This window comes from Electrophorus electricus, chromosome 20, assembly GCF_013358815.1.
Source record: "Electrophorus electricus isolate fEleEle1 chromosome 20, fEleEle1.pri, whole genome shotgun sequence".
NCBI classification, from domain to species: domain Eukaryota; kingdom Metazoa; phylum Chordata; class Actinopteri; order Gymnotiformes; family Gymnotidae; genus Electrophorus; species Electrophorus electricus.
Genome location: NC_049554.1, coordinates 14,636,320 through 14,650,476, shown reverse-complemented (window position 1 = coordinate 14,650,476; position 14,157 = coordinate 14,636,320). Strand labels below are relative to the sequence as shown.

Sequence of the window (14,157 nt, the reverse complement as noted above, 5' to 3'; positions counted from 1 at the left end):
ACGAAGACATGTCTGCTGATTAACGTTGTGGCGTTTAAATGTAGATAGTGCGTGTGTGTGTGGGCTACGATGGAGCCTTCCTAAATGAAGGTCCCGTATGCTGTTTGCCTTGTAAAGCCTGGCTGTACATATGCCCATGGTGAGCGGAACCCTTGCGAATTTTTAGAGGTTGTAAATTGTTAAAGTTGGGAAGAGAACTTCTAAACCAGCATATTGGATTCAAACAGGAAAACCTTAACTGACATCTGACATGCTTGGGGCGAGGAGTCGGAGTTCTGAATAAACACCTGTTGAGTAACATTTTAATTTGAGAATATTCTCGACTTGTAACGGTTTGCACTGAGTTATCGATGTAAATGTCACATTGTCACAGGTTGTGTTGCGAGGAGCTTGATTTGTGCGTGCGCGCGTGCGGGGCTTTCCTGTGCTTGCCTTCTGGGGTTCTCCACCCTGCCGGCTGTAGCTTTAGCACGTACTGTAATACACACCATACGTGGATTTCCTGATTGCACCGATGTTTGGTGCACAGCCCCTCATCGTACACTTGGACTAGCATCCTCATGTGGGTTGGGTTTTTGTTTGGGTTTTTGTTTTTTGTTTTTTTGGGGTTTTTTTTGGTTTTTGTTTTTATGGGGGTTTTTTCGGTTATTTTGGGGGTTGTTGTTTGTTTGTTTGTTTGTTTGGGGTGCCAGGTTTCATCTCTTCCCCCCCCCTCCCCCCAAATGTGTGTTGTTTCTTTTTGATTTTAAATCCATAAGTCCAAAAAATTGTTTTGATTCATTTTGTCATTCTCCTACTCCAGAATTTTTTGTAATGTTTGTTTTTTAAGAAAAGAAATAAAATTGTATCTTGGTTTTAAAAAAATGTATCTATGTCTTTTACTAGTAAAGGCCATGTAATAAGGTGACTGAGTGCCTCTTACCCAATCTGAATTCTTACCATTCAGAGTGGTCACATGACCTCAGTGCTAAGCCCTACCCTGACATGGCTGTAAATATTCCTATTTTAACAGCAGCCACTTTTTTGGATTGGTGTTGCAACATTTTATTAACCACCTCTGATTTTGGCAAGCGTATGTCTGTTTAAAATTACATATTTAGAAGCCATAAAGGTTGGAAAAAGAATATATAGTGGCCAAAGCAAACCCCATAAGCAAATTCTATTGGCGATACAATTATTTTAACTAAGCTCATCATTTTAACTAAGCTCATCATACTCTAGTAGGATTTTTTTTTTCTTGTGGGAAATGTTTAAGTGTCCTGAAGGGGACTAAGTGGAGCTGATGTGTAATATAACTTCTCTGTGGAGGTTCATGGCACCAGCTGGTTTGTGCTTATCGCAGCCATGATGGTCCTTTACACCTCGGATGCATTTTCTTCTGTCTGCGCCAAATCTGAGCTGAGGAGAGTTCTGCTTTTGCGCCGGTCCGTTGTACTCTCAGTTCACCTGGCTCGAACCGAGCCAGTCCACAAAGCTAAAGGCTTTGAGAGATAACTTGAGCAAGGTTCTTTGGTTATAGTGTGGGATTTTGGTTTGGTTTTTTTTTTTTGGTTTGGTTTTTTTTGGGGGGGGTTTTTGGTGGGGGGGTTTGGGGGGGTTTTTTTTTTGGTTTGGTTTTTTTTTTTAAGCAAGGCGGCAAAATGAGCTCAGTGGGCTAAATTTCCGAACGCATCGTCGCAGAATAGCAGAGGGTCTGTGCGCTTCACAAAGCCATCTTCCCTCGTCAGCAAAGCTTGACTGGGACTGTACATTAAAAAAAAAAAAAAAAAAAAACTTTCTTACCTACTCTTTTTTTTCCTAAATGCAGTTTTAAGTGGACGCATGCACTTCGAGTGGACAGCGCCTGGAGGACTCTTATTGTATAATATTGATGGCTTTTTTTCCCTCTTTATTTACAATGTCCAAACATGGAGTTCGGTTTGCTAATGTCAGTTTTGGGCGAAGTCTGTGTCTGTGGATAAGTAAAACAAATGCCTCGCTTGTCACACTTTAATTTTTGAACATTCAAGTTCACCTTCAGTTGAATTCGTTGCCAATGGGATGGCCTGTTGTGGAAAATGTATATACAGACAAGATCTGTTCCTATTGGTCAAAGTTAAGAGCCTTTGTCAAGAAGAGCTGTGCATGCTGCGAAATAAAATGTGACAACGGCAACGATGTGATCTGTACATCAGTGGCAAAGATGAAGATAATGATTTCTGGTCTGTAATAAAAGCAACATAATTTTTATACTGTTTTAACTAGTTGTTTGTGATTCTCAATTTTGTTCTTCGAGAAATTGAGTTGATTTGCCCTTTAAATGGATAAATACACTAAAATATGGCGGTCCAAGCTCATTCGTAAAAAAGCCCCTGTCCTGTTTGTGCCAAAGTATTTAATGGTTTAATTAACTGACGGGTGTGTTGGTAAAGACTGACATGTATCATTCTCCAGATACAGGGCTGCACACTTGCCCTAAGCATTAGCCAGCACCAGATCAACTCACAGAGCCACCACATGGTGATGCTCTTTCATTCACCTGTCTTCACTTTTACCTCCGAGGCTTCTTCTAATGTCAGACACTTATATTTAGTCCAGCAGTTTTTCCATTTGACACCTGCACATGTATTTCACATACTGATGCTATACAGCTTCTCCTTGATGAAATGGGTGCAGGCATCTCAAATCATTGTGATTCTTTTCAACATATTCGCCACCTCCTGCATTCGATTACCTTTTGTTTACAGTATTAAACGTGCTCATAAATTAGGATCCCTCTCGTGTGTGCACACTGTGCCTTTAGGAGGCGGGTGTACTCTTTAATCAGTCTTGCTGATTCAGAACAGGCTCATCTTCCCAAAGCATCGTTCTAGAAACCTCTCTGTCAGTGAAATACGAGAGGTCTCCACTATATATTCCGTGCCTCTCATGTCTAGCGTGTTTGTACGATGCTGAAGTTGTCACAATTTTTCTTCCTTGGGAGTATCTGGGGTCAGTGACTGCAGGCACTATATTTTGGCAACTGGACTTTCACAACGTTAATATCATGAACTTTCCGGAGTAACAGCTTGTTTTGCAGTGTCATTCCACCCGGGCCTCCTTTTGAGAGCTTGGGACGGGCGTTTTAATTTGTGTGCGCTGTTGCTGAGTTTAGCCATAACAGCATATACTCCCCCACGCTGGGGTGATGCGTTATTGTACCGACGGTGCTCTGACACCTGTCTTCTGAGTATACCTCATGGGTTTCAATTGGACTGCAGTCTGCCTGTTTCCCTCTGCACCATTCATCACGGGTCAGTTTCTGACCACAGGACCTGAACAGACATGACTTGGGTAGAAGAGCCTTCTCGGCAATATTGCTGATGTGGTGGCGTTGTGTTCAGGCAGTGTGTCGTGATGTCGCTGCTAGGGTGGGAGTTATATGCCACCCCAAAATAGCCAGACAGCAGCAGACATGTAGCCAGGAAGTGGTCATTGATGAAGAGCTGGGCAGTGCATGGTGACAGAACCTGTATGCTTATGAGGCACTTCTAGTAACAGAACACAATTATATAGGTTGTGGTGATTGTGTTCACAAATTTGTGTCACAGCAACGAAAGCTTGAACAGGGGCCAGTGGCTAACAATTGTGATGGTTTAGTTAACAGTTTTAGGTGAACTGACGCCATCTTTCCAAAAAAGACTGGAGGTGGTGGGTGCTGCCTCGTTTACAGTCTCAATCTCAATTTCTAATCTCAATCTCTGCAAAGAAAGGTGGAGTTTGATGGCATCTATAAAGAAGCCTGCACACAGGATGGGCATTTCCTAACATTTTCAAAGTGACAAATGATTTGCACATAGTAAAATGCAGGGACAGGGATAGAAAGAGGATGAGAGTTTGGTTGCAGGTAATAAAATGCAAATGAGCCACTGGGGGTGCCGCCTTTTCCTCTGTGTGGGCATGCGTAATCTGGACTACGGCCTGACTGATGGGTTGTTTTATAGGGGACGTTTTGGTGAGAATGCAGTGAAGGTAACCGTGTTTGACACATTGAGTCTACGGCTTGCTCACTGATCCACAGTAGAACTGTGGAGTGCAGAGTTTATGAACAGATTTTGGAGATGATCCAATCTTTAGGTTTGTATTTTTTTCCCCACAGCCTCTTAATAATTGCTACCTTGTTCTCAATGCACCACACCCTGTGTGAAGCATCAGCACACCGAGCCAAACACAGGAAAAGAAGAAGAAAAAAAAGTTGATCTTTTGTTTCACTTTTGGTTACATGATTTATGGTTCCTCATAAGTGTACATATGAGGTGTATGAAGGTGAAACCACTAACACCTTTTCATCTTTCGTCTTTTTCATCTTTTATCAAATCTAGATGCACTATGTGTCAGGCCAAGCTGATTTTGGGTCTTCAGAAAACTCCTGTAATTTGACTGAGGGACGGTTGTCACGGAGGCAAGTGTGACAGTAATATGCTAGACCTCCTCAGCCTGTTAGTGTATCCATGAGTCTTTGGTGTTTTAATAAGACTCATTTATTCATCAAGACTAGCAAGCAGGACATAAGAAGGAAAGCAACAGGAAGTAAGGATATATACTGGACATGTTGACAGCAAAACATGTTGGTCCAAAACATTCAGTGTGTGACCAATATTGAGAAGAACCACCAACCTAATTGGCTCATCAATCCTATCTGACAATATTCTAGGTGCTTCCCTAATTTTAAGATGCACATGCTTGATTGACACCTTGTTCTAGGTGGAGTTCTAATATTCAAGTCTGCACATGCTTGATTGACACCTTGTTCTAGGTGGAGTTCTAATATTCAAATCTGCACGTGCTTGATTGACACCTTGCTGTCACAGACTCTCCAGTCATAGTCTGCTAAACTGTTCAAGGAAGTCAAATGTGTTTATATGGAGCTTTTTCCAGTAGAAGTCATCACAAAACGTTACAGGCATGTGGGTCCAATCCCCAGTTAGTAGGGGCAAGGAAAACTCCATATGAACCTGATGAAGTAACCTGGAGAGGAACCAAGATTCAATGAGGGGAATGCATTCTGCTTGACACCAGCCTGTACAACAAGAACAAAATAAACAACAGAAGTCTATTTTGGGTTTCTAGAAGTCCTAGTGTGGATTCAAGGAATGCATGTGCATCCAAAACCCATCTGCCTCAGAAACAGCTGGCCAGATGTCCTGGGAACAGGAGGAACCCAAGGCAGTGAGGGGTTGTGGGGGAGGGTGTAGCCACAACAACAGGGGTCAACAGGTGGGAGGAGCCACAATAGAAGATATGGGTGGACGCTCAGAGAGAGAATGGCATCGGGAGATGTACCTCAGCAGAACGGACAGGTTACCCGCCACTCCCAGTCAACAAAGTTGTGAAGACAGCATCCCAAACATCCCTGTTTATGATGGCTCTAATTGCAATCCCCACACCTCAGGCTCTATACCTTACTTAAAATGACTTAAATTTAACAAATTGTCTGACCTAAACAGGTTTTCAGCCTTAAACATGGAGACTGTGTCTGAGTCTCAAACATTGACAGAAAGATGATTCCATAGTGTGGGAGCTTTATCGGTAAAGGTACTGCCCCCGAGGTAGATTTCCTTATTCTAGGTAATAAACCAGCACCTTTTAAACAAAGCAGACATGGTGGCTCATAATAGATCAAGAGTTCTAAGTTGCTGTGGAAGATTCAGTGTTTTGTAAGTAATTTGATGTATTTTATAATCAATATGAAGTTTTACTGGGAGCCAGTGCTAAGTTGGGAGAGAGATGATGAAACTTTCTAGTTCTAGTAAGAATTCCGGCTGCTGCATTCTGAACTGACTAATAATTTAATGATGCAAGTAGGAAGAACTGGAGTAATACTGTTATACAGGTATGAACCTGCCCACGAGGATACAGTCTTACAGGTGTGAACCTGCCCACGAGGATACAGTCCTACAGGTGTGAACCTGCCCACGAGGATACAGTCTTACAGGTGTGAACCTGCCCACGAGGATACAGTCTTACAGGGGTGAACCTGCCCACGAGGATACAGTCTTACAGGGGTGAACCTGCCCACAACAGAACTTGTTCCCAGTTGCTTGTTCCCAGTTTTCTATCAAGATCAACAAAAAATAGAAGCTTAAACATAATGGCTACTTTTGTGGAAAGTTAAAAATGGCAAAGACTGCACTAGACCAAGTATAGACTACATTTACGTTTTCCTGTAGTTAGAATCAGTGTAGCTTTTTAGCAGTGATCTAATGTTTTTAATATAATAAGAATTAACTTGTGACTTTACAATATGCAGTCTTGGTGTGATTGAATATTCTGCAATAATCAAGCACACCACACTAGGATACCCCGAAGAGTGTGAGACCATGTGATCAAATAAAATCAAATCTGTTACGGTCACTCCAGTATACTCATCTGTACCAACATTACAATTGATGTTTAACAGCAGAGCTATAGGTGTACCCTTAGAAGAGCCAACCCAAACACACAAGTTATAATGTACATTTGGCTAAGACTTTTGGCCACTAGCCAGCTATTGAGCTTAGAGTGTGTGGCAGGGACACCAGCTCTGTGACTGCTCAGAGTGAACCTCACGTAAGGTAAGAGGGTCGTTTTTACATAGGAAGAGAAATCTGACAAAGGCATAAACTGAACTCTGGGATGGTATTCACAGAACACACACACACACACATATGTACACACATCACATGAACATGTGTAACCATATATACATATATCACATATGATCATATGTGTAACCATATATACATATATCACATGCACAATCATACATATGAACACATGTGCACACTCATATACATAGCACATGTGCACACACATACATATCACATGAACACGTGCACACTCATACATATCACATGAACACGTGCACACTCATACATATCACATATGAACACGTGCACTCATACATATCACATATGAACACGTGCACACGTATACATATCACATGAACACGTGCACACGTATACATATCACATGAACACGTGCACACTCATACATATCACATATGAACACGTGTACACTCATACATATCACATGAGCACATTTGCACACATACATATCACATATGAACACGTGCACACTCATATCACATATGAACACGTGCACACATATACATCACATATGAACACGTGCACACACATACATATCACATATGAACACGTGTACATATTTTGTATATTTATGTGTACATATATGTGTACATATTTTGTATATTTGTATATGTAGCCAAAAGAGCAAGATTGACCTAATTAAAAAAAAATAAAAACAAAACAGGTTTAGGATCACTGGGTCTTTAAACATGTTTCATTTATATTTCCCTTGTATAAGTCAGATAAATTGCTGTCTTATTATTTGTATATTATAATACTTTGTCCTCCTTTTTCAGGTTTTGTTTGAAGCTCATATCTAAGTCTTTAAAACTTGACTAAACTGTAAAGTGCACATTATACAAAAGTAGCAGGTGTTCACCAACAGAATGTTCATGTTAAATATGCATTCTTTTCATAAGGATGTAAGTGTAAATCTGCACGTTTTAACCTTCATGAACAAAATAGACATATAAAGGTATCAGCATGTGATCAAGGCCCCCTCTGCCAATAAACCTAGATCTGTAAATGCCTTTTATACACTGTTAACCATGCCAGTTATTGCTGACAGGGCAGAATAAGTTTGAACGTCCTCAACAGCATGTACACTCTTAGGTGAAAGACCATTCCTTGTTTATCTTTACAGACTACAGCATTTCAGTACCAGGTTCTCTTAGGATTAGGTACTGAAGATCAATAGAGAAGATTTCATTCACATTAAACATTTTTTTTCTGGCAATGCTTTCGAAGATTAAAGCCACCATCCAAACACCCGCACCCAGCACGGCTACTGAGACAGCAGCATAGCGTCCAGATGATACATTACTGAGTGGTTGTGCAAGTTTTACTCACACTAAAAATGCTGAATATCAAGTCTGATGCCTCCTTATATATTTCCTAGTAGTGATGAGAGTTGAAAGCCAATTCACTTCCTTGTGGACATTCACAGACTCCTCCTTATTTCTGTGTTGACTCTTAAGACGTGGTTTGAACTCTGTGATCGAAGAACAAGGCGCACACGCTTGAGAGAGATGAGGAGAAAGGTCCCAGTTTCAGATTACCGACAGGCGCCTGGCGTGTATGTATTTACGCTACGATATTCCCTGTCTCTCTTTCATATATTGTATGACTATGACTGAATTTGAGGTACTAACTTTAAAAGCATTTTATTCATCCTTTGACAACTCCTACTCAGTGATAAAGTTAGTCTAATACGTAAGATTATTGTAATCTGATTAGTGCAGTCTGTCAGAATACAGGTTCACTGCTTGATATCCTGATGGTCTAAACATTCACGTTTACTTCAGGCGTGTCAGGTTCCTCAAAATGATATAACGATGTAAAAGACAGTATTGTGCAACATTTATATGGATTTTCTTATCAAAGATATATGGAGATTAAATCATAGGATCAAGGAGATCATAAAAACAAATCTCTTATAGGAAGCAAGAGGAGACTTGTTCTGTAAAAGGTGAGTGAAAACAAGCACCTGAGAAGACTTTTCCTACATTTACTCTGTTCACATTATTCTGTAAATATTTAGGATTATTTAACAGTAGTAGCCAGTTACCTGTTGAATTCACACTCAAAAGGAAAAAGAATCAATAAACCTCAGCTGTTCCTTACCCCTCTGATTTAAGAACATTTTTCATAAAGTTGCTTAATCCAAACAATTTGATAAATGTAACAAGTTCCCTATGTTTGCAGCACAGAAAGTAATGCCCGTGAATGTTTGGGGTTTTTAATTATTATTTGAAGCATCTGGGAGGGTTCCAAATGGAATTCTTTGTGCAATTTTCACATTCACAAGTTAAAAATTCCAAATGAATTTTCTAAATGAATCGTCTAATCCCCACAACCCAGAGGAACACGTAATGGTTTTGGTTCACAGTAGCTCTGTGACCACAGCAGATGAGAAAACGCCCCACCTGGGCTGGCAAGGTGGCTCACGTGACATCCCCTCACCATCTTGGGGCCATTGTGTACGCACCTTTATGTCATTATGAGCACTGCAGTTGGTTCAGTGGCACCTGGCTAGCAGCCGCCAGTTGACTAAATGGGTGGTGTGTGTGTGTGTGTGTGTGTGTGTGTGTGTGTGTGTGTGTGTGTGTCAGGATTGCACACTCCAGTTTCCCCGCATGCTGTTCACTTAAACACCTGGAGTTTCAGCACCTTCTTCCTTTTACGCTTGTTTTGGGTGTTTTAAGAATGCAGATGCGTTTCTGCTCAAGTGAAGGACAGCATGGCTGCAGCGTAGCGCTGGAGTACAGCAGGGGGATTTTAAAGCCTGCAAGAGCTGATCCAGGATCAGGTGCCAGTGCTGTTTATTGTGATTTATGTAATAATCAGTGCTAAACTAAACTGATTACTGAACATGCTACGTATGTTGGCTTTTCCTAACTCTTTACTTAGCCTACTTGTAAGTGCGTTGCCGTGCTGCTATAGTTGCAAACTGAAAATAAGATACAAAACAACGTTAATTTAACGTTTCAATTAATCCAAGTTCAGCCTACCTGCAGCCTATCCAATCTCCACTGTTTGCTGGCAGTATTTCTCATTAACCAAGCATCATGCGCTAATAAGAAACCAACAGCGTTAAAGCAACAACGACATTAAATATAAGACACTTAATTACGTAATCATTTCTGATCTCTTGACTGCTGCGTCAAAAAGGCCTACCATAGAAGTTATGTGGAGCGAACTTTGCCCCCTAAATCTGATTTAAACACAAGAAATCATGCAACGTGTCCATACTTATTGCATATATATATATGTGTGTGTGTGTGTGTGTGTGTGTGTATCCTTTGGATAACTGACATAAAGAACCCTGCACTGCAGCTGGATTAATTGGACAAATATCGCTCACCAACCCGTAAATTAAACACCGTCATGTTATTTACATGACGCGACATCAGTAATAAGTTGAGATTTTCTCGAGCGCAGACTCTTACAAACGCAACTCTACCGGAGGTTCAACAGACAACAGTAACTGATATGCAACTATAGATTTGTTGTAAATAAGATGTCAAGGATTAAGTTAATTTGTTTTGTCTGTGACATTTTCGGTTTTAAGATACACATTTGAGCCCTGTGGTTAAATGGCCTGTTAAATTAAATAAACACAACAACAACAACAACAGGAAAAAACATGCTGTGTAATTAAATTGTGAAATGAAAAATAGATCTCTAAAGGTGTAGTTCAGAATTGGGGCATAACAGGTGTATTTTCTCTCTTCCGCAGGCGATATAGGTGAAATATTGTGGCGCACGATCTTCTGATCTTCTGTAACGCGACTCGGCGGAGCTGCCCCGTACAGAACGACCTGCGGGACTCTCCTCATTACGACAGTACCAAGCAGAAGGACGGGAAAGCGGGTTCGGTCTGCTGCCATGCGTGGAAAACTCTTGGATTTGTTCCTGGTCAACGTGCTGACGTGTGGCCTGGAGATCTGCATTGCCACGGGAACCATCTATATTCCTCCAATGCTGTTAGAGGCTGGCGTGCAGGAGCGCTTCATGACCATGGTGCTGGGTGAGTGAGCAGAACAAACACAAGGGAATGATGGCAACCGTCAGTCAGAAGCTGATCTGGGGCCAACTAACACTATGCAAATAAGATCTGGAACAAGCTGTCAAATATGCACAAGAAGTTGGTTTTTTTTTTAGAATAGCGACACAAGTCATTAGCCAGTTAAAGGAGCATTAGTCAACCCCCCCCCCCCAACACTAATTCCCCCTTTTATTTAAATTCCCCCTTTACTTGTAAAATACGTAAATATAATAAAAATAAATATTTTAGCAATGACATCAGCACATGTGTATTAGGTGCCTGATTAAACCTACCTGAAAACCTGCTCTCCAGAGCAGAGGCTTGTCTTTGTTTACACTGACCTCCTGCCAGTCACTCTGAGACACTCCTCCACTCTCCAGTATGTATCCTGGACGTGTCCTGCGTCGCCAGGTACTTGTACTGTGGGGGGGGGGGGGAAACACACTGTGCTGCCAAACAAGTTGACAAGAAACACGCTAAAACCAGAGTTTGCTTCTCCAAAATGGAGAGAATTATTACATGTGAAGGGGTTTAAGTTGCATTCAGATTGAGCATCATTCTTCCTGGACAGGTAACCACATGAACAGACTTTACATAACAAAATATGTAGATAAATCTTTATCACTTAAACAGTAATGCTTTGAGTGAACAACCTGAGAAATATATGTAATGTTGGGTAACAGATGGGGGAAAAAACAACATTCTGGCTCATAAACAATGAAATGTTATGAATCTGGGTGAGGTTTATGTGTTTTTGATGGGTTTTTGTGTGAGTGGCCACCAGGGCGTTAGGAGCCAGCCTGCCTCATATTATTTTCCCCTTTCTCAAATTTAGCATCCAAATATGTCACTAAAGCAACTATAATAAAACCATCTAAGCATATGTACAGAACTCCACTGTGTGTCACGGAAATGCAGTTGTATGGTATATTTTAGTTATCTGTCAAGAAACATTAGCATTTGAACTCTGGCCACCATAGATTTTGAAGGCATGCTTTGTTGTCAAGGGCAGATCCAACAAGTACAAATTCCCAGTCTTGTTGTGTTCGCCCACTTAAGCACTGGATGTGGTGTTTCTTGAATCTTGTCTAATGCACATTTTAAACATTTTCAAATGATTTCTAAACAACTTCACTGGATTTTAAATGGAACGTTTTTCCATCTGGCAGCTTTCGCACTACTTTAACCAACGTTTAACTGCTTTATTCTCTCTGAGTTAATGCAGTTTTTCTTTGTTTGCTCTTCTAGGAGTGGGACCAGTCTTGGGGCTAATTTTTGTCCCACCGCTCAGCTTGGCGAGTGATGGATGGAGCAGTCGTTACGGCCGCCGGCGTCCGTTCATCTGGGCCATGTGTTTGGGTGTGCTGCTCGGCCTCGTGGTCATCCCTCACGCGCCCCGCATTGTTGCCGCGTTCTCTGAACAGCGCCACCAGTGGTTGGAAGAGCTACTGCAGGTGTTTGCCATCTGCGTCATGCAGTTCTGCGGCCAGGCTTGCTTTACTCCTCTGGAGGCGCTTGTGTCAGACCTCTTCCCAGGAGAACAGGAGAGCCAGCACGCCTTCTCCGTCTACTCGCTGATGGTCAGCCTGGGTGGGTGCGTGGGCTACCTGCTGTCCGCCGTGGACTGGAGCTCACTGCATGCCGCCACCTACCTGGGAGGCCAGCAGGCCTTCGTCTACGCTCTCCTCACTATAATCTTCCTCATGTGCCTGACCACCACAGCCTTCATCTCTGAGGAGCAGACTGCGAGAGCCGGAGAGAGCAGGATGGAGGGGTCCAGGAGGGCTCTGGGCTCGTGGCCGCTAGCGCTGCTGTCTGGCGTTGGGCTGCTTCTCCACACCCTTTTCAGCCTCCTCTGGGCTGTGCCGAGGTTCTGCTCGCTGTGCAGCCAGATGCCTCGGGTCATCAGCAGGCTGTTCGTGGCTGAGCTGTGCAGCTGGATGGCTCTTATGACCTTTGTGCTGTTTTACACAGACTTTGTGGGGGAAGGCTTGTACGAAGGGGTCCCCAGCGCCGAGCCGGGGTCCACGGAGAGGCTCCGGTACGAGGAAGGTATCGGCTCCCCCCTTTCCTCTGCGGTGTCACACCTGCACTACACCGTAACCTTTTAAGTCTCACATTACAGCCTTGCTCTCATATGACTTCCCCACAGGTGTGCGGACAGCCAGTCTGGGCCTGTTCCTGCAGTGTGTCACCGCCGTGGGTTTCTCTCTCCTGATGCATCGGATGTTGGCACGGGTAGGCACCAGGGCTCTGTACGTGAGCAGTGTGGTGCTCCTCGCCATGAGCATGGCAGTAATGACCATATCACGCGACGTCGTGCTGGTAACCGCCATGGCCGCCATGACGGGCTACACCTTCTGCATGCTGCAGATTGTGCCCTACACACTCACCTGCCTCTACCACTCGGACGAGCAAGTGAGGGACACGCCCTTTCGTTTTTTCTAACTGGCTATGAGAGAGAGACAAATCGTGTTTATAAAGGCATTGTGCAACATTTGAAAACTTTTATTTATTTTTTTTTTGCGTCCAGGTGTTTTTCTCCAGCAACAGACCTAAAGTCCAATCCAGCATGGATGAACTGAATATGATGAAATCAACCCAATCACAAAATGCCAAAGGGTGCACCAACAGGGGCTCTGTAAGCCTCTCCAGCCAGAAACCGCCCCCCGCCAATCCTACGCTTCCTGCCTTGCTTAATTTGCAAGTGTCTGTGGCCATGGAGCCTTGTCCTGGCTCCTCCCGGGAGCATCGGGGTATATGCCTGGACATAGCCATCCTCGACAGCGCCTATCTGCTTTCGCAGGTGCTGCCCTCTCTCTTCATGGGCACTATTGTCCAGCTCTTCCACAGTGTGACTGCCTACGTGGTCTGTGCCTTTATCCTCAGCATGCTGGCAGTCTACTTCTCCAGTAAGATCGTCTTCAGTAAGGCTGACATGGACACGCTGAAGTGACTTCACAAAGCCTTTGTTATTTATTGAAATATTTATCTTGTGACCTGTTTGACGTCAGGAAGAGAAAGGAGATGCTGAATGCGTTCTTTGTGGTTAAGGGAGTTTAACGCTGCACAAGCTCATCGTCCCGACGTAGTTCTGAGGGAATTGATGGGGGAGAGCTTTGTCGCACCAAAAGCAGCTCTTGTGTAAGTGCTTTAAATGTGCATAAACCCCAAAAGCAGGAATGGAATCCGTTGAAGTAATGACAGTAAATGTGAGGTTTGGCCTCGCTCGTCCTGCCTGCCGTGTTAATTTAAGAGTGGAATGCTGAATGTAATTGCACATTGTGCAAGCCAGGAATGAAATATTGTCAGCAGCAGCAGAGCTACTGTTTAAAGCAAAACATGAAATATAAACATGACCCAAAATGCTGCCATTGTACCGTGTCTTGGTCCCGCAGTGGCTCTAAACCGCATGCAGGAGTCTTTCCTCAGCTCCATGTTGAACACAGGAAAGACCTGTTCATAAACTGACAAGCTGATTCAAGACTGTTGGTAGGGAGAATGTTAAATTGCTAAAAATGCGTC

The 14,157-nt window shown here is 43.0% G+C and overlaps 1 protein-coding gene across 1 annotated transcript; it reads left to right on the top strand.

The window, feature by feature from the left end:
- The first annotated feature begins 10,472 nt into the window (after positions 1-10,472).
- On the top strand, positions 10,473-13,921 carry LOC113586842 (solute carrier family 45 member 3). The gene is made up of 4 exons (XM_027025222.2): positions 10,473-10,614; positions 11,881-12,684; positions 12,785-13,050; positions 13,166-13,921. The coding sequence occupies exons 1-4, from the start codon at positions 10,473-10,475 to the stop codon at positions 13,586-13,588; spliced, it is 1,635 nt and encodes a 544-aa protein (XP_026881023.2). The 3' UTR covers positions 13,589-13,921.
- Positions 13,922-14,157: the final 236 nt, after the last annotated feature.

Excerpts from the sequence above, each read along its gene's own strand:
- LOC113586842 (XM_027025222.2), top strand. The coding sequence starts at position 10,473 with ATGCGTGGAAAACTCTTGGATTTGTTCCTGGTCAACGTGCTGACGTGT. Across the intron at positions 12,685-12,784 it reads GAGGCTCCGGTACGAGGAAG|GTGTGCGGACAGCCAGTCTG; the intron begins GTATCGGCTCCC and ends ACTTCCCCACAG. Across the intron at positions 13,051-13,165 it reads TCTACCACTCGGACGAGCAA|GTGTTTTTCTCCAGCAACAG; the intron begins GTGAGGGACACG and ends TTTTGCGTCCAG.